Here is a 21235-nt window from a genome sequence, read left to right on the forward strand (position 1 = left end):
TGTTTGACTGCAGATTATTATATTGGTTGGTTCATGTTGGGTATTTTTGTCTAAAATGTTCAACTTATTGTATAAATTCCTACAGTATTTGTGACGCAAAGTGTTGAAAATAATCAGGCGAAACTAAGATTTTGTCACAATCAACATGGTTGTGTTAAAGTTCAAAAGAAATAAAGCAACTCATGGGAAATTTGAAAAAGGTATAGTCTTTGAGAATGAGAGTAATACATTTAGCTTTATCTCAGCAAATACATCTCTGTGATTTCAGTGTTTACGGTAAACTGCCTCCGGAAGTAGATTGTTTAACCACATAACGGTTTTACTCTGGAAAGTTTGTTTGCTAGCTAAATAATAACAAAGATGTCCAACTTTGTCGTTTTTCGTGCGCGTGTAGATTCCGTTATGGAAACTTTAGCGGCAACAGTCGTACGAGCAGTGTGTCAAATCATGGAAGAATTCCTATGAATTTGATTCTACCGTTTGAACCATTTTGGCAATAAACTATTATGACCCCATTCCTGAAATATGGACACATCTTCGGTTCCCCTCAATGACGATCACATGCTGTGTTAGAAGGGAGTGACAAAGTGTCTCCCATAAGTAAACATTGCCCCGTCACAGCCCTTCGAAGCACAGCCTTTCCACTCCCTATTTAATCTTGCTCTTATGACTGACTGGGTTAGAACCAGGTCTCCTGCATATCACAAGACTGTGTTAGCCCACATAACTAAAGCCCATAGGGATTAGTACAGGAAGCTAACACAAGTCTTCAAGTCTTCAGCAAGGTTACTCATCAAAAGAGAGTGGTTCATCGAACCACCTCGGTTACATTTCACTCCCCTTTGACCTCATACTCAGAGATCACGGCACCAATATAACTGATTGGGGTTCAAATCAGGCCTCCTACACAAGACCACTTTCTGTGGCAAACAGAAACAGAATGATCTGTGCAACCGATTTAATGAGAATGCAACAGACGTGGTTCGGTGATCCATGCATGTGATGAGCAAACTGGCTGAAGACGTTAAGTTTAACCCAGGGCTCCACTTTTGTGACAAGTCACTTATCACAAAAGCGTGGTCATCAAACCACCTGTTCGACTTCACCCTCATTTGACCTCCTCCTTGAAGACTCATCTAAGTCACAGGACCAATGCCTAGGCTTTAGCTCACAGGCTAACACAGTCTTAACCCATTGTCACGTTGACCTTATAATGACTATCCTTGCCGGAGAATTGAAACGGACATCTAACAATAACTAACACCTCCAACACAAACATACACGTGAAACTAACAACACTTGTGCAATTAAAGGCCTGTTTTAATAGCATTGTGGTTGGAATGCTTCAGGAGGGCGGTCACGTGGGTTGGAGGCAGAAGTCCTGAGGTTGAGTCTCCCTATGAGCTGAATCGGGGGGAAGCTGTATTCGCTAAACAAGCAGCATGACGTCCTTTACAACGGTGCCACGGGACTCTACAGTTGTGATGGTTCAACCACTGGGGGCGCTGTGGAGCCAGTTAAGGTGGTGAATGTAGCAGATGAGGATCTGTGAAACTTATTCAGCAGGCCGAAGCGTCGTCCTTGCGCAATAGCAGGACTTTTTCAATAGCTCATGAGCTGTAACCCTTCAGGAGGGCGGTCAAGTGTGTTAGCGAGGCAGAGGTCCTGAGTTCTTGTCCCGGTATGAGCTGAATCACAGGCACACAGCACCCACTCCAATTTGCCTACCGCTCCAACAGATCTGTGGAAGATGCCATTTCCATCGCTTTTCACACAGCCCTAACACATCTGGACAAGAGGAACACCTATGTGAGAATGCTGTTTATTGACAACAGTTTAGCATTAAACACTATTGTTCTCTCTAAGCTTGGCACTAAGCTCAGAGCCCTTGGTCTGGACACCACCCTCTGAAACTGGATCCTGGACTTCCTGATGGGCAGACCACAAGGTGTGAGGATTGGCAACAACACCTCCTCCACACTGACACTTAACACAGGGCCCCCCAGGGGTGTGTCCTCAGCCCTCTGCTGTACTCCCTGTTCAGCCACGACTGCGTGGATTTGCACGACACTAACGCAGTCATCAAATTTGCTGACGACACCACAGTTGTAGACCTGATAACTAACAACGACGAGTCAGCCTATAGGAAGGAGGTAAGTGAACTGGCATTGTTGTGTTATCACAACAACCTCCCCTTCAACGTCAGCAAAAAAAGTTGACTGTTGACTTTAGGAAACAGAGGAGGGAACATACCCCAATCCACATCAATGGGATTGCAGAAGAGAGAGTAAACAGTTTTAAGTTCCTCTGCGTCCACATCACTGAGAACTTGTCATGGACCAACACCACCACCACTATTGTCAAGGCGGCTGAAGAAATTTGTCATGCCACTACAAATACTACCGCTGCACAATCGAAAGCGGCCTGACCAGTTGCATCACTGCCTGGTACGGGAATGTCTCCGTCCATGACCGCAAGGCCCTCCAGCGAGTGGTGAAGAAGGCCCAGTACAACACCGGGACCGAGCTTCCACCCATCAAAGACATCTACTGGAAACGGTGCCTGAGGAAGGCCCGCAGCATCATCAAGGACTACACACCCCAGTCACAAGCTGTTCACTTCCTTACCGTTGGGCAGATGGTATTGGAGCACGAGGTCTGATACCAACAAGCTCAAGAGACCGTTTCTGTCCACAAGCCATCAGACTGCTGAACACTTGAACTGGACCGACCACCTGCTCTGATTCTCCACACGTTAGTACACATGTACACACACAGATAAACACACCCACACTGCGTGTACAACACATTACATTATGAACACCTACTCTTTCCATGACATAGACTGACCAGGTGAATCCAGATGAAAGCTATGATCCCTTCTTAATGTCACTTATTAAATCCACTTCAATCAGGAGACAGGTTAAAGAATGATTTTTTAGCCTTGAGACAATTGAGACATGGATTGGGTATGTGTGCCATTCAGAGGGTGAATGGGCAAGACAATATTTTAGTGCCTTTGAACAGGGTATGGTAGTAGGTGCCAGGCACACCGGTTTGTGTCAAGAACTGCAATGATGCTGGGATTTTCACGCTCAACAGTTTCCTGTTTCCTCAACTCCCTCTTCCAATTAGGGCTAATTGAAAAGCTGTTCAAAAGAGGACATTGTATTCCTTTTTCTTGTTCTCCCTGACGAAGGCCATGCAGCCGAAACACATCGGTTTTTAAAAAACTTTGTTTCTATTGAACATGCCATACTAATAAAGGCATTTTAATCAATTATATGAAGAGTGCCTTGGTCCTCTTCTCTTTATAAGTTTCCTGTGTGTAACAAGAATAGTCCACCTCCCAAAGGACATTCAGCCAACTTGACACGACTGTGGGAAGCCTTGGAGTCAACATGGGCCACCATTCCTATTGAATGCTTTCAACACCTTGTAGAGTCCATGTTCTGAAGAACTGAGGCTGTTCTAATGGCAAGGGGGGTGCGCAACTCAATATTAGCCAGTCGTTCTTAATGTTTTGTACACTCAGTGTAAACACAATACATTTTGCCCCAACTGTATTAGTCTATTATATGAATGTTAATCTATATGGAGAATCAAAAACAACGAGTGAGTGGTTTCAAATCTGATATTATGAAAGTAGGAAGGTGATGTTCTAGGTGAGATAAATCTACAGGTACTGTTAATACCTCCAGAAGATGAGGTTTCTCTAGACCATGGTACCTCTGGGGATTCTGGGATTAAAGAAGAGGTGAGTGAGTAGCTTGGTTTCTAGAGCAGAGCTATTCAACCGGGGGGCCACACCCCCTAGGGGTATTAAAAAATATATATTTAAAATGTTTTTATAAATATCGCTAGCAACAAAATATATACTTACAGTAGAAAAGAATGTCTAATGATGTCAACTTTATTTCTACCTAATATTGAGTAAATTACACTCACTGGAGCTAATTACACTCACTGGAGCTAATTACACTCACTGGAGCTAATTACACTCACTGGAGTATCTGACACAGGCGTTAAGAAAGCACCAGTCAATAGCCCCCCAGTCAATAGCCCCCCAGTCAGTCATCCACCAGTCAATAGTCCCCCAGTCAGTCATCCACCAGTCAATAGTGCCCCAGTCAGTCATCCACCAGTCAATAGTCCCCCAGTTAGTCATCCACCAGTCAATAGTCCCCCAGTCAGTCATCCACCAGTCAATAGCCCCCAGTCAGTCATCCACCAGTCAATAGTGCCCCAGTCAGTCATCCACCAGTCAATAGTCCCCCAGTTAGTCATCCACCAGTCAATAGTCCCCCAGTCAGTCATCCACCAGTCAATAGCCCCCCATCCAGTCATCTCCCAGTCAATAGTCCCCCATCAATAGCCCCCCATCCAGTCATCTCCCAGTCAATAGTCCCCCATCAATAGCACCCCCAGTCAGTCATCTCCCAGTCAATAGCCCCCAGTCAGTCATCCACCAGTCAATAGTCCCCCAGTCAGTCATCCACCAGTCAATAGTCCCCCAGTCAGTCATCCACCAGTCAATAGTCCCCCAGTCAGTCATCCACCAGTCAATAGTCCCCCAGTCAGTCATCCACCAGTCAATAGTGCCCCAGTCAGTCATCCACCAGTCAATAGTCCCCCAGTCAGTCATCCACCAGTCAATAGTCAATCATCCCCCCAGTCAGTCATCCACCAGTCAATAGCCCCCAGTCAATAGTCAATAGCCCCAGTCAGTCATCCACCAGTCAATAGTCCCCCAGTTAGTCATCCACCAGTCAATAGTCCCCCAGTCAGTCATCCACCAGTCAATAGCCCCCAGTCAGTCATCCACCAGTCAATAGTGCCCCAGTCAGTCATCCACCAGTCAATAGTCCCCCAGTTAGTCATCCACCAGTCAATAGTCCCCCAGTCAGTCATCCACCAGTCAATAGCCCCCCATCCAGTCATCTCCCAGTCAATAGTCCCCCATCAATAGCACCCCCAGTCAGTCATCTCCCAGTCAATAGTCCCCCATCAATAGCCCCCCATCCAGTCATCTCCCAGTCAATAGTCCCCCATCAATAGTCCCCCATCAATAGCCCCCCATCCAGTCATCTCCCAGTCAATAGCCCCCCAGTCAGTCATCTCCCAGTCAATAGCCCCCCATATAGTCATCTCCCAGTCAATAGCCCCCCAGTCAGTCATCTCCCAGTCAATAGTCCCCCATCAATAGCCCCCCAGTCAATAGCCCCCCATATAGTCATCTCCCAGTCAATAGCCCCCCAGTCAATAGTCCTCCATCAATAGCCCCCCAGTCAGTCACGCACCAGTCAATAGCCCCCCAGTCAATAGCCCCCCAGTCAATAGCCCCCAGTCAGTCATCCACCAGTCAATAGCCCCCCAGTCAATAGTCCCCCATCCCCAGCCCCCCAGTCAATAGCCCCCAGTCAGTCATCCACCAGTCAATAGCCCCCCATCCAGTCATCTCCCAGTCAATAGTCCCCCATCAATAGCCCCCCAGTCAGTCATCTCCCAGTCAATAGTCCTCCATCAATAGCCCCCCAGTCAGTCATCTCCCAGTCAATAGCCCCCCATCCAGTCATCTCCCAGTCAATAGCCCCCCAGTCAGTCATCTCCCAGTCAATAGCCCCCCATATAGTCATCTCCCAGTCAATAGTCCCCCAGTCAATAGTCCCCCAGTCAACCTTTGTTTAACCAGCTAAACAGCAGCTCTTAGTGAAAATGTGTTTGGAGTTACCGTTCTAGCTTATAGACTATGTTAGAGTTCCTCTTCCAATTATAATGTGGCAAGGTCAAAATTCTTAAAAAATAATATTTATTTAAAAATGTTGATAACTTCTCCCTGCCATTCTCCTGATGATAAGACGTGTAAAAAATGTTTTGCTAACATATGATGAGGATCCCTGGTTGACCGGTTTGCCTGGGCGGGGATCCCTGGGCAAGGAAAGGTTGAAGACTCCAGGTCTACAGTGATGATGCACATCCTAACCTGCCAAACCTGCTCAAAACAGTCAGAATGGAAAGGAATAAACCAGAGAGAACTCTGATTGATTGAATTGATTGGGTTGAAATTCAATTCATTCCAATTCTGGGACTCAAAAACCAGCATATGGTTTCCGAGGCTGAATATGATGAAGGTGGTAAAGGGGTATGAAGATAGTTCTATAAACACAACCACTTACAACCTACCATTCCAGTCAGCACTCTCTCTACTTGCACCAGCTAGGTCACCATGTCCATTTACAGTGCCAGGACTGTGTTGGTGTCCGTGAAACTGTCGCTTTGCTCTTCTGCCATGTCGATGTCCAGAAAAGAGGTCACTCTTCCCTGAACCTTCCTCCTTTCCTGAACCTTCCTCCTCTTTCCTGAACCTTCCTCCTCTTCCCTGAACCTTCCTCCTCTTCCCTGAACCTTCCTCCTCTTCCCTGAACCTTCCTCCTCTTTCCTGAACCTTCCTCCTCTTTCCTGAACCTTCCTCCTCTTCCCTGAACCTTCCTCCTCTTCCCTGAACCTTCCTCCTCTTTCCTGAACCTTCCTCCTCTTTCCTGAACCTTCCTCCTCTTCCCTGAACCTTCCTCCTCTTTCCTGAACCTTCCTCCTCTTCCCTGAACCTTCCTCCTCTTTCCTGAACCTTCCTCCTCTTCCCTGAACCTTCCTCCTCTTCCCTGAACCTTCCTCCTCTTTCCTGCGTTCAGGTAAGAGAAGAGCCGAGCAACGAGCTCTCAACCACCAACAGGCTTTGCTCACCCAGGCACCTGTCCAGAGCTTCCTGAATTCTTAATTGCTGTTCTTTGGTTTACCACTGCACCAATACAAATTCATGAGGATGTTTAAAATCTTCACCTGTAATAACTTATACATTATCAATCCACTGCATCCACCAAGCATCAAGACAGCTGACCTGAAAACACTACCACTACACACAGAGGGTCATGTTCAATGTGGAAAACATCAAAACTGTTACAAACACATGGACCCAGTGTTCATATGAAAACCCCAATAGTGTGGAGCCATTCCCCACTGCCTATCATTACGCCGGGTGGAGAAGTGTGAAGTTCCCCCTAGATGCTGATGTTGGGTAAGTTTAGCATTTTTTTTCCATAAGTGGTAAAGGTTAGGATTGGGAGAGAGGAAGCTGATCCTAGATCTGTATCTAGTCGGAACTTCACCCTGGAACACTCAGGGCAGCACAACGTCCTGTGGCCTGCCGCCAGTGTGGACGAGAAGGTGCTTCTTCATGTGGCCGGACTGAGTGAAGCACTTCCCACAGTAGACACAGTGAAACGGTTTCTCTCCGGTGTGCACCCTCTCATGCATCTTCAGCTGGTGGCTGTGGGAGAAGCGCTTGGTGCAGTGGCTGCAGCCGTACGGTTTCTCACCCATATGGACCCGCATGTGCCTCCGCAGGTGCGCCGGCTGAGGGAAGGGCTTTCCACAGAGGCTGCACCGGAGCTGACTCTTGGGTGAGTGAGACGTCAGCTGTTGTTGCTGCTTTTCTATGCCTTTCGATGAAGAAGTGGTGCCTCTGTTGAAATTCAGGAAGGGGGCTGGCTTCCCTCTTTGGGGAACCTGGAGGAGAGTAACCCTTGGGGATGAAAAGCTGTTTTGGGTGGACAGTCCGTTGAAATCTGGCAACTTGGACCTTGATCCTACAGTTGTCCCTTGCTCCGCATGTTGAGTGTCAGGGGGACACTTTGTCTGTCCAGACTCCATTCCCCCTCTTCCTCTGTTGTCCACAAGCTGCCTGCCGTCTGAACAAACCTCTCCAGATGTCAACTCTTGGCCAGTTATGCTCCATTCTGAACTCATATCTGCCTCCACTTTAATGGGAACTGAGTCCACCATCACCACATCAGGCACCCAGTCCAGAGAGCCTGAAGCAGACATGCAGACCCCAGAGTTACCTGGCGCCCCTCTCCTCTCTGCATGTTCAGACAGCCTCTTGGAGTCTGGCCCTGCATTGTGAGGAGCATTCACAGTTGGGTTATCAGTCTCTTGGTTCTCTGTCCATTGGGACAGGCTGTATTCTATGGGTTGATGGTCAGTTTCCCAGGTCACACCCTCAGCAACCTGATGGTCCTGTCTTGTTCTGTTGTATTGTGATGCTGGATGCTGGAACGTCTGGTTTTCAGGTTCTATATTGAGTGAGGTGTCTGGAGCTCTGTGTCTGTTGCCCTGCTGGTCCAGAAGGCCTGTGGGTTCAGTAGATGATGAAGAACCTGGTTCTGCCACAATGATCTTCTCACTGCTCTCACTGACCAGTTGGACAATCTCTGAAATGGGTCAACATAAAGCACCGCATCAGCTTCCTGTAGTGAAGACCGATTATTTTTGCCTTATTTATTAGTTATGGCTTATGACTAAGAAGTTTATCAAATACTGCAATACACACTTAAGTCTTTACTTAACATAAAGTATAAACTGCATAGATTTGATAAGTTGCACAAAAATACCTTCCGTTCTACTGGTGTCAAGGTTCTCCATTTTGATAAGAGGTGCCTCTCGCATATCTGCCATCTGTTTTGTATTCATCCGGAACATTTTATTAGAAACATATCCCCAAAACCATTTGAAATATGAGAAAACAAATCAGATATTTGACAGTGTCTATGACAACTGACCTGCATGCTCCCATCCTGGTCTGTTGCTGTGCGTCCTGAATCTCTCCAGTTGGTGACATCCTGCGTTAACTTGCCCCTTTCACTGTCGGCAAAACAATTCTCCACTGCACCAGAAAACACAAACCCTTATAAACGTTACATATTCTACATGACCCATTATTTTAAAAGTGTTGAAATATGTTTATTTCTTAACTACAATATCACATATATTCTACATGAACATTATTTTTAACGTGTTGAAATGTGGTTTCAAAAAACTACAATATCTAAGTCTGTCTGATGACTTTCCTACTAAGCTCCCTCTTGCTCGGGCAACACGATTGGTGTCGCGACAGTGAACTGTGCGTCGAAGGGCTCCGAATTTCTCTGTGCCCCGTTGAGAACTCTGGTATTTTGTCAAAACCAGCTTCCTCCGCAGGTTATCGATTTCTTTCTGACTATGGGACATTTCCAAACGTAAGGCAGCATGTCCGTCATCTACAAGTTTGCAGATTTCGGCAACGGCTGCATTCGCCAAAACCTCAATGATGGAGGCTAGCTGAGCATGAAAGACGACGGTATCGGCCATGTTCTTGGCACTATGTCTAATTTAAACACTTATGTTATAGTAATTTGCATTGCAGTGTTCAATCAACGTCCTCAAAGTTCACACGGTATGCTTCAAACGAAAATATATTTTTATCTGTGGAGCTAGACACAATAAGGATTTTCCACAACAGTGGAATTTGCTGTTCGCCTTCAAAATAAATGTCCGCCATTGGAAGTGATTCAAATGGATACAAATATTGTAAACATGACATATTTGGACTAGATAATGCTTAAGATGAAATAGCTAGTTAATTTGATATAAAAAAAAGTGACTCTGTTTAAATCGCACTGTGGATGTATTATACTTTAGAATTGCATTAGGGGCGTACTCATAAGTTTGGACACCTACCCATTCAAGGGTTTTTCTTTATTTTTACTATTTTATACATGGTAGAATAATAGTTTAGACAATAAATATATGAAATAACAGATGGAATCATGTAATATCCCAAAAAGTGTTAAATCTAAACATGTTTTATATTTGAGATTCTTTCAAGTAGCCACCCTTTGCCTTGACAGCTTTGCACACTCTTGGCATTCTCTCAACCAGCTTCATAAGACATTTCCAACAGTCTTGAAGGAGTTCCCACATATGCTGAGCACTTGTTGGATGTTTTTCCTTCACTCTGCGGTCCAACTCATCCCCAACCATCTCAATTGGGTTGAGGATGGGTGATTGTGGAGGCCAGGTCATCTGATGCAGCACTTCATCACTCTCCCTGGTCAAATACCCCTTACATAGCCTGGAGGTGTGATTTGGGTCATTGTCCTGTTAAAAAAAATGATAGTCCCACTAAACACAAACTAGATGGGATGAAGTACCACTGCAGAATGCTGTGTTAGCCATGCTGGTTAAGTGTGCCTTGAATTCTAAATAATATCACTGACTGTCACCAGACCCACGGTGGGAACCACACATGTGGAGATCATCCGTTCACCAACACAATCTCCCATTTGGATTCCTTAGAGCAAAGGACATATTTCCACCGGTCTAATGTCCAATGCTTGTGTTTATGGCCCAAGCAAGTCTCTTCTTCTCATTGGTGTCCTTTAGTAGTGGTTTCATAGCATCTCTCCTTGCTTATTTGAGCTGTTCTTGCCATAATATGGATTTGGTCTTTACCAAATAGGGCTATCTTCTGTATACCACCCCTACCTTGTCACAACACCACTGATTGGATCAAATGCATTAAGGAAAGAAATTCCACAAATGGACTTTTAACAAGGCAAACCTGTTAGTTGAAAGGCATTCCAGGTGACTACCTTGTGAAGCTGTCAAGGCAAAGGATGGCTACTTTGAGGAATCTAAAATATATTTCTGATTTGTTTAACACTTTTTTGGTTAATACATGACTCCATATGTGTTATTTCATAGTATGTCTTCACTATTATTCTACAACTCAGAGAAGAGTAAAAAATAAACAACCCTTGACTGAGTAGGTGTGTCCAAACTTGACAGGTACTATTCATATTGCAATGGGGTATAAGCCTACTTAGAGCTTAATGTGGCTCATTTCAGTCCCACAATATGCGCTACAACGCTATTATATGTGTAAACTCGTCAGAATTGTAATCTGTTGGTGTCACTGAGTAGGCTGATAACCCATTTCATGGACCCAAGATGAATAGGTAAGGCTGTACAGTGCATATAAGTATGCCCCCAATGCAATTCTAGTCTAATACATCTACAATGGGATTAAGTGTTTTTTGTTCTTATCAAAATAACAATTCTCTTTTGTTGAATTTACATAACATTCCAACCTATTATTAAATGTTTATTTTATTGTGCGCTGAATTAGTTTCATACACCTGTTTTATTGTTTTTATTGTTATGTATACAGGGCTCTCTTATAAAAGAGATGTGACTCTCAATAAGAACTTGTTTAGCATTATCTTGTCAAAATAATGGGTGCATTCGTAAATGACCTCCATTGTGTCAAAGTGCGCTTTGAGACGTTTTCAAATTCAGTGTTGTCAGATCGTTCGTTTGTAAATTGAGTGTTTTTTTCTGGCCGAGGAGTAGGGTTGATCCGAGGTTTCTGACCTCACAATTGCAGTCAAGCACAGAAGCAAACTGGCTAAAGTTGGCTAGTTTGCTAGCTACTTCCAGACACAAATGAGAAACCACCTCACTCTGACCATTTTACTAACCCGAGCAGAGCTAGTTAGGCTGTTTTCATGTTATCTAGAGCATTAGTGACTAACAGTGCTGCTAGCAACAATTGAATAATGTTTTTTGTCAAACTTTACTGACACCCGTCATATTCAACTAGTGTTGCGTGTTAGTAAACTCAGTTATTCTGTGCTCTGGTATACTCGAACGAGAATGCTCTGAAATCAGAGTAGATAGCCAGAGTGAATTTACATACGCACCCAACGAATCCACTTGTATCCGTTTGAAGTCAGTCAAATGGGAGCTTTTATTTTGAAGACAACCCGTAAATTCCACTATTGTGGCTAGTCCTTATTGTGGCTAGCTTCTCGCAGGTTCTCTTTTTTGTTTATTTTAGTTCCGGAAACAAAAAATGTCTTCTACTTCGTGGATCGTTTTTCAAAATAAAGGTGAGATTTCAAAATAAAGATTGGTTACACGCAACTTATGTTAGTTCCAACATTGCTACCTGCTGCTGTATTATATTGTAGCGACTGAAAGGAATCAAATGTTACAAAAATCAGCCTTTTGACTTTCAATTAAGTTAATTAAAACAAACACTTTGTCCTCCAAATATGATTATCTTACTAATTTGGTTCAAGTAGAAAAATACAGAATCAGCATACAACCTGAATTTAAAAAGGGAATAAATACATTCCTTCAATTTAAAGTAAATCAATTGAATAGTATGCTAAGGGTTAGTAGTCTCAAAACTAACTGAAGCACCACACTGAGAATGCATTCTAACGCTGACCAATGTAACAGTAGAAATATTTAAATATCTGGATATAGAATGTCTAAATAGCCAATGGGATTTTTTATTGTCCTGAGTAATAGCTAAACATTGCCTTTTGTTTTTACAATAAATGACAACATTGTAAATAAAAATAAACATTTGTAATAATAACAACATTGGTAATATGGGTGTAGGTAGCGCAGCAAGCATGTGGTGAGCATATAATGGTTCATGTCGTCATTCCCAGTAACCTGTAACCACAATGTACTGGCTTCTCCTCCTTTCAGTAACGACTGGGGTTCAGGATCTGATCTCTGGAAAAGAACCACAGAACAAAACAGATTGTCAGACACAAACCAGAATGTAATACATGGAATATGAACGCACAAGTAAAGAATCTTAGGTCTATGGGACACAGACCGAGGTGTCTGCGTGCAGTTTTGACAATGATATTTGTAAGATTTTTGGGGAAACATATGGTTCATGAAATTCTGAATAAATGAAAAACAATTGCCTGAATCCCATAGGCTTTTTTTAAAGACTGGAAAAAGTCAAGGGGTCTGAATACTTCCACTTTGTTAGGTTACAGCCTTATTCAAATGTTGATTATTCATTCCCTCACCCCCTCAATCTACACACAATACCCCATAATGACAAAACCAAAACAGGTTTTTAGAAATGTTCCTAATTTATAAAAATGTAAACTGAAATTAGTATTCAGACCCTTTACTCAGCACTTGATTGAAGCACCTTCACCAGCGATTACATCCTCGAGTCTTCTTGGGTATGACGTTAGACGCTTGGCACACCTGTATTTGGGGAGTTTCTCCCATTCTTCTCTGCAAATCCTCTCAAGCTCTGTCAGGTTAGATGAGGAGCATGGCTACTCACACATTTTCAGGTCTCTTCAGAGATGTTCGATTGCAGCAGAGATTGTTGTCCTTCTGAGAGGTTCTTCCATCTCCAAAGAGGAACTGTAGAGCTCTGTCTGAGTGACCATTGGGTTTTTGGTCACCTCCCTGGCCAAGGCCCTTCTCCCCCGATTGCTCCGTTTTGTTAATTTTATTTATTGATTTATTTCACCTTTATTTAACCAGGTAGGCAAGTTAAGAACAAGTTCTCATTTACAATTGCGACCTGGCAATTTGGTTTGGCTGGGCGCCTGCTCTAGGGAGAGTCTTGGTGGTTCCAAACGTCTTCCATTTAAGAATGGTCGAGGCCACTGTATTCTTGGGGACCTTCAATGCTGCAGAAATGTTCTGGTACCCTTCCCCAGGTCTGTGCCTCGACACAATCCTTTAAATAGACAGGTGTGTGCCTTTACAAATCATGTCCAATCAATTGCATTTACCACAGGTGAACTCCAATCAAGTAGTAGAAACATCAAGGATGATCAATGGAAACAAGATGGACCTGAGCTCAATTTCGAGTCTCATAAGCAAAGGATCTGAATACTTATTTATTTTGATTAAATTAGCAAACATTTGTAAAAAACTGTTTTTTGCTTTGTTATGAGATATTGTGTGTAGATTGCTGAGGACATTTTTATATTTAATCCATTTTAGAATAAGGTTGTAACCTAACAAAATGTAGAAAAAGTCTATAGGGGTCTGAATACCTTCCGAAGGCACTGTATGTCATCGTGGTTACAAACCTTCCCTGTGGAGTATGTCCTGATTGTTTTTATTTGTCAAGATGGTGTGTAGTAAGGTTCTGCAGACCAGAGACAGGTTCCAGCAGCCTGTCTTCCCTTCCACACGCAACACATTCCGGAGGATCCACACCAGTGACTCCAGAAGCTGCAAGCAAGTGAATCAATTCAATACTTTCAGTGTTTTAGTTGCCTATATCGATGTGTTTGTCATTGGTCCCTAAAGCAGTTGTGTTTTATTTATAAATATATAAAAAGAGGATAGGTAGTCACTAGGTAGGCTACATGTCAAACATTTATGGGCGATTCCTCACAAAAGTATTATTTTCACTGAATTTAATCCATAGAAGGGTTCTTTGGAGGAAGTATTGTTGACATATATTTGACATGCATCTTAAAAAATAAAAGGAATTGTTGGAATATTTGTGATATTTTGCTTACACAGGACTCCTGCAAGACTCCATATGATGTCATTTGTCGGTGCATACCAAAGATCCAGAGTGGGATCTCTGCTGCTTTTATGATGACATTTAAGTATTTCCAAGAGCGTGAATGTGAAATTGGATTCAAAATGGTCGCCCTCTGCTAGGGATTTGCAGGATGTGCAATGGTACGTAAAAGGAGGGCTGTGATTGGTTACATTGCCAATTTATCTGTATAAAATGGGACATAAATGTAAAACTACCACAACTTTGATTCTCCTGTAAAGTACGTTTGACAATAATTGTAAAAAATAAGCCCCCCTCCCAAAAATATATACTTTGAATTAGGGATGTGACAACTGAACATTTTTGCTCAATGTTTAAACGGACATTTTTTATATAGTTTTTCCGTTAAAACGATAAGAAAAATATATATAAAATAACACGTTAATTTACAATGCAGAATAATGGTCCTATTAACTATGTATGACCGCCAGGGCCAGCGAATTAAGTTATATATACAGCCACCCTTTACAGACGTAGAACGCAGCTACAGATAACTTTTCAGACAATAAAACAAAGTGCCGCATCAGGTCTGTACCTTTTCAGACAGTATAATTCTGCTCCGGTGTAAAATGTACTGTATTTACCCCCAGACAACAATAAACATAGCTGATTTTACATTTTTTTATGGAATGGCAGCTAGATGCGTTTTATTTCTACAACATGTCTCGGTAAATTACGGTATTTAACAAACGTTAGTCATTTTATTTTAGGAGAGTGGACTGCGCGCAGGCAGCAATTATTTGATAGATAGTTCTGGTGGCATAATGGCATTCATTAACAGACAAATAAAATAACCGTTCATATCACCAGATAAGGTTACGTGTCGGTATTTGAAAAACCATCGTGTAATACCTACCCGAACAGACAGAGAAACAAACATGCAGTAGCCGACGGGATTTGAAGGGGTCACATTCCATTATGTCTGAAAAGCGTAATCGATACAGGCTACCGGAAGTCTACTATAATTTCATATGAGACAAAAAGTTCGAGTAAACTACCTCGTACCAGCAAGACTGACTGTAGAAATCGGTGCCATGAATTGGCTAGGATATTCTACACGCAACAGACCAAAGACTGAACACACACTAACTAGCATCATTAACGAAGAGACAGGCAGGCCAGCGTGAACGAGAGAGAAGAAGAAGGCAGAAGCGTGCTCTATTTTGGTAATCTGCATCTTCCAATGTCTTCTTGTCTTACAAATTCGCCTCTTCCTCTCTGGTTTTATTTGAATTACACAACTCCCCCAGGCCTTTATAGCCTATTGGCTATAAACATCTGAAATAATACACTATAAATACACACAAAAGGTATGTGGTCACCCCTTCAAATGATTGGATTTGGCTATTTCAGCCACACCCTTGTATACAATTGACCACACAGCCATGCAATCTCCATAGCTACAGTTGCAAAAGAATGGCCTTACTGAAGAGCTCAGTGACATTCAATATGGCACCTTTCCAACAAGTCAGTTCATCACATATCTGCCCTGCTCAACTCTTAAGTGCAGTTTTTTGCGAAGTGGAAACCATCTAGGAGCAACAACGGCTGCGAAGTGGGAGGCCCCACAAGCTCACAGAACAGGACCGCCGAGTGCTGAAGCGTGTAAAAAAGAATGTCAAAAATGTGTTATTGCAATCAAAATACTACTCATATTACAGAGCAAGCAGTACAGTTGAATATGACACCAAATGATGCTTTGAAGCACCTACAACTGAAATATTTACTCTTAAAGGAAGCCTGGTAAGGCCAAAATGTCACTATTTTATTTAACTAGGCAGGTCAGTTAAGAACAAATTCTTATTCACAATGACCGTAAGGCAAAAGACCTCGTGCGGGGACGTGGGCTGGGATTAAAAATGTTAAATATATATAACACATAAATATAAGAAAAAACATTGCGACAAGAGACAACACAACATAAAGAGAGACTTAAAGGCAACAACATAGCAACAAATATTCCAACTTCAATTAAATACTTTTCAATTATGCTTTAAGATAAATGTCAAATATATCCCAACTATCCTTTCTCCAAAGGAACATTCTACGGATTGCATTTCATATTTTTTTTAAAGTGTTCTAGTTTTGTGAGGAATCATCCTTATATAAGTATATGTATTAAATTAATGGTCATCTAAACGTTATTTTCAGTAGAATCATGTATGGAGAATCCAAAACAAAGTGAGCGGTTTCAAATGCTGATATTAGGTAAGCAGAAAAGTGATTTTCTGGTTGTTCTATGCGAGATAAATCTACGGGAGCTGTACTTACCTCCAGGAGATGAAGTTTCCCCAGACCATGATAACTGTGGGGATTCTGGGAATAAATGAGAGGTGGGTGAGTAGCTTGGGTCTACAATGCTGGTGCACATCCTAACCTGTCTAGCCTGCTCAAAACAGTCAGAATGGAAAGGAATAAACCATAATTCTGATTGAATTGAATGGGTTCTAATTTTATTCATTCTAATTCTGAGACTCAATCTCATTGCAACTGTAAATAGAAAATAGTTTTCCTAGGCAGAATGTGATGGGAAGGGTAGAGGGGGATCAATACGGCTTTACTGAACTCTCTACAAATCCAACCATATTAAACCCTGTATCACAAACATTGGCAGCTTACCATTCCAGTCAGCACTCTCTCTCCTTGCAACTGCTGGGTCGCCAGGTTCTTTTCCAGACCCAGGAGTGTTCTGGCATCTGGGAACCCTGCGCATTCCTCCTCATCCCCGGCTCTGTTCATCAAAGTAAAAACAAAAACGAGCTCTCGACCACCAACAGACCTCGCTCGCCTAGGCACCTGTCCAGTGCTTCCTGAACTCTTAACTGCTGTTTGATATGAATATGATTGGTAACAAATTCATAAGGATGTAGCCTAGCAGTTAAGGGCTTTGAGTCAGTAACTGAAAAGTCACAGGTTCGAATTGCGAAGCCAACCAAGCTGAAAAATCTTATTGCACATGTAAGTTGCTATGGATAAGAGTGTCTGCTAACTGACTCAAATGTGATGTTTAAAATCTTCACCTTTAATAATATACATTATCAGTTCACTCTGGACCAAGCATCAAGCCAGCTGAACTGAAAACACAACCACTACACACAGAGGGTAGTGTTCAATGTGGTATCTATGCAAACTGTTAAAAACACATGGACCCAGTGTTCATATGAAAACCCCAGTAGTGTGGAGCCATTCCCCTTACAACTAGGGTGGAAGAGGAACTATGGGGGAAGACCAGTTTTTCCCTGGTCTGGTCACGTGGTGTAGAAAAACTCCCCTCAGGGCAGCCCAATGTCCTGTGGCCTGCCACCAGTGTGGACAAGGAGATGCTTCTTCATGTGGCCAGACTGGGTGAAGCACTTCCCACAGTAGACACATTGAAATGGTTTCTCTCCGGTGTGGACTCTCTCATGCATCTTCAGCTGGTGGCTGTGGGAGAAGCGCTTGGTGCAGTGGCTGCAGCCATACGGTTTCTCCCCTGTATGGACCCGCATGTGACTCCGCAGGTTCGCCGGCTTGTGGAAAAGCTTTCCGCAGAGGCTGCACCGGAGCTGCCTCTGGGTGGAGTGAGACATCAGTTGTTGTGGCTGCTTTTCTATGACTTTCAATGAAGAAGTGGAGCCTCTGAAATTCAGGAAGGGTGCTGGCTTCCCTCTTTGGGGAACCTGGTGGAGGGTAACCCTTGGGGATGAAAAGCTGTTTTTGGTGGACAGTCCATTGAAATCCGGCATCTTGGACCTTGATCCTACAGTTGTCGCTTGCTCTGTGTTTTGAGTGTCACAGGGAGACTTTGTCTGTCCAGACTCCATTCCCCCTCTTCCTCTGTTGTCCACAAGCTGTCTGCCATCTGAACAGATGTTTCCAGATGTCAACTCTTGGCCAGTTATGCTCCATTCTGAACTCATATCTGCCTCCACTTTAATGGGAACTGAGTCCACCATCACCACATCAGACAGCCAGTCCAGAGAGCCTGAAGCAGACATGTAGACCCCAGAGTTACCAGGCACCCCTCTCCTCTCTGGATGTTCAGACAGCCTTTTGGAGTCTGGCCCAGCATTGTGAGGAGCATTCACAGTTGGGTTGTCAGTCTCTTGGTTCTCTGTCCATTGGGACAGGCTGTATTCTATGGGTTGATGGTCAGTTTCCCAGGTCACACCCTCAGCAACCTGATGGTCCTGTCTTGTTCTGTTGTATTGTGACGCTGGATGCTGGAACGTCTGGTTGTCAGGTTCTATATTGAGTGAGGTGTCTGGAGCTCTGTGTCTGTTGCCCTGCTGGTCCAGATGATCTGTGGTTTCAGTAGATGATGAAGAACCTGGTTCTGCCACAATGATCTTCTCACTGCTCTCACTGACTGGTTGGACAATCTCTGAAATGGGGAAAAGTAAAGCACAGCATCAGCTTCCTGTAGTGGAGACGTTTTCTTCTTTGCCTTATTTATTAGTTATGAATAATGACTAAGAAGTTTATCAAATACTCCAATAAAGGCTTTACTCAACAAAGTGTAAATTGGATAGATTTAATAAAATACCTTCTGTTCTGCTGGTGTGAAAGTTCTCCATTTTGATAAGAGGAGCCTCTTGCATTTCTGCCGTCTGTGTTTTGTATACATCAGGAACATTTTATTAGAAAAATATCCCAACATTTTAAATATGAGAAGAAAATGATTTGGGACATTCCGCCACCCAACACATTTTCGGATGGGCCGTTAAAACAGGTGTCATGTCTCTCTTTGGTCACTAAAGATCCCATGGCACTTATCGTAGAGTAGGGATCCTGGCTAAATTCCCAATCTGGCCCTCATACCATCATGGCCACCTAATCATCCCCAGTTTAGAATTGGTTCATTCATTCCCCCTCCTCTCCCCTGTAACTATTCCCCAGGTCCTTGCTGTGAATGAAAATGTGTTCAGTCAATTTACCTGGTAAAATATGGGTCAAATAAAAATCACACCACCACTTGAAATATGCAAACATAAATTATCAATTTTACTGTGTCCATGTCAACTGACCTGCATGCCCCCATCCTGGTCTGTCCCTGTGAGTCCTGAGTCTCGCCAGTTGGTGACATCCTGCATAAAGTTGCCTCCATCACTGTCGTCAAGACGATTTTCCACTGCACCAGAAAATAGAATCCTTCATAACCGTTATATGTTATACATTACCAATTATTTGTTAACGTGTTTAAATAATTGTAAAAAAACAACTACAATATCCATCTCTACCTGTTGACTTTCCTACGAAGCTCCCTCTTCCCCGAACAATATGACCGCTGTCAACGCGCCTGTGAACTGTGCGTCGCAGGGGTCCAAATCTTTCTGCGCTTCGTCGAGAATTCTGGAATTTTGTCAGCAGCAGCTTCCTCCGCAGGTTATCGATTTCTTTCTGGCTATGGGAAATTTCCAAACGTAAGGCAGCATGGCCGTCACCTACAAGTTTGCAGATTTCGGCAACGGCTGCATTTGCCAAAACCTCAATGATGGAGGCTAGCTGAGCATGAAAGGCGACGGTATCGTACATGTCCTTTATGTTAAACACTTATGTTAAAGTAATTTGCATTTGAGTATTCCGTCAACGTCATGAGACGACACAGTTCACACCATATATCGTATACTTCACACACATCTCGTTTGTTACGCTACTTCCTGGATCTTTTTTTTCAGAATAAGGGTTGGCTTTTCAAAATAAAATGCTGGTTACACACACGATATATGTTGGTTCAAACTTCCAACATTGCCACCTCCTGCTGTATCATATTGTATCCGCCACTGAAAGGAATCTAATGTTGTTTTATCAGCCTTCATTGACTGTCAATTAAGTGAATCAAAAAAATACTGAGCTCCAAAAATAATGATTAAGTACAACAATAGAGAATGCGCATACAACCTGCATTTAAAAGGAATAAATGTATTCCTTCAGTTAAAAATAAGTAAATCAAGAGAGAAAGCTAAGGGTTAGTAGTCTCAAAACTAACTGAAGCACCACACTGAGAATGCATTCTAATTCTGAACAATGTAACAGTAGAAATATTTAAATATCTGAATATAGAATGAATAAATAGCCAATAGGATTTCAGATAGTCCTGAGTAATGGGTAAACAACTACACTGAACAAAAATATAAATGCTACATGTAAAGTGTTGGTCCCATGTTTCATGAGCTGAAATAAAAGATCCCAGAAATGTTCCATAAGCACAATTTTTCCTTTTTTTAAAGGTATGTTACCCACAAATGCATATCTGTATTCCCAGCTGTGAAATCCATAGATTAGGTCCTAAAGCATTTATTTCAGTTGACTGTGAATAAATGCAGTTATATGAACTGTAACTCAGTAAAATATTATAAATTGTTGCATTCATATATTTTTTTCAGTGTAAATAACATTTAGGAGATTTGATTTTTCAATAAATGACACTAAATACAAAAACACTTCACTAGATGGTAACTTCACATGAAGTAATGTTGTGGGGCTTGCTTGAGCTTTTAAAGTATTTTTGTGGTAGTGGAAGCTCAAGTTTCACTTTACTATTTAAAGCAAATAGTACAATCAATTAAAATGTAGTAAAACAAATTGGTCTGATTACTTTGATAGACTACTATATAAACCTTATTTCTTTGGATTGTGGGGCAGTTAGACAAAAATGTCTAAACTACAGTAGTTGAGTGAAAACTTTGTCTTTCTTCTTCCAGTTATCTTCTGTCAGATGATGGTAACAAATGTCTGGATCATGTGGACAACACTCGAAGGAAAGCAAAGCAACTCAATCATCCATGCTCGTGTTTCAGATAAATAAATGCATGATTTCCTTTTGTAAAACATTGTGTAAATCAAGTTCGATTTTTGTTGAATGATGATATAATGATCAAACAGTACAACGAATTGTAGGAAACTCAAGTCTGATGTTCAAAGTCAGAAACTCAAATATTATTTTGGACTTGTTGGCAATATGCCGTGCATCTTTAGCCAGATGCCCTGTCGTTTTCCCTGCAGCATATCCATTCATTAATTCAAG

The 21235-nt window shown here is 42.5% G+C and overlaps 1 protein-coding gene across 2 annotated transcripts; it reads right to left on the bottom strand.

Annotated features, from left to right (window-relative positions):
* Positions 1–5791: 5791 nt before the first annotated feature.
* LOC118372635 (B-cell CLL/lymphoma 6 member B protein-like) lies at positions 5792–19893 on the bottom strand. 2 transcript variants are annotated; one of them, XM_052510448.1, is made up of 5 exons: positions 19449–19893; positions 19236–19339; positions 18755–18818; positions 18224–18592; positions 5792–7897 (listed from the first exon to the last, which is right to left on the bottom strand). In XM_052510448.1, exons 1-5 carry the CDS (start codon positions 19741–19743, stop codon positions 7173–7175), a joined length of 1557 nt encoding a protein of 518 aa, XP_052366408.1. In that variant the 5' UTR covers positions 19744–19893; the 3' UTR covers positions 5792–7172. The 2 variants fall into 2 exon arrangements, with proteins under 2 accessions (XP_052366408.1, XP_052366409.1); XM_052510449.1 differs by lacking the exons at positions 18224–18592; positions 18755–18818; positions 19236–19339; positions 19449–19893 and adding exons at positions 8447–8510; positions 8615–8718; positions 8903–9649 and having other exon boundaries at positions 5792–8266.
* Between the last annotated feature and the right edge of the window lie 1342 nt (positions 19894–21235).

This window comes from Oncorhynchus keta, unplaced genomic scaffold (assembly GCF_023373465.1).
Source record: "Oncorhynchus keta strain PuntledgeMale-10-30-2019 unplaced genomic scaffold, Oket_V2 Un_contig_5685_pilon_pilon, whole genome shotgun sequence".
Taxonomy (NCBI): domain Eukaryota; kingdom Metazoa; phylum Chordata; class Actinopteri; order Salmoniformes; family Salmonidae; genus Oncorhynchus; species Oncorhynchus keta.

Bases quoted from the DNA above. Each gene is read 5' to 3' on its own strand.
- LOC118372635 (XM_052510448.1), bottom strand. From the start codon at position 19,743: ATGTACGATACCGTCGCCTTTCATGCTCAGCTAGCCTCCATCATTGAG. The intron at 18,819-19,235 runs GTCAGTTGACAT...TACAAAACACAG, and splicing joins ACCAGGATGGGGGCATGCAG to ACGGCAGAAATGCAAGAGGC. The intron at 7,898-18,223 runs GTAACTCTGGGG...GAGGGGCGCCAG, and splicing joins AGAGAGGAGAGGGGTGCCTG to GTAACTCTGGGGTCTGCATG.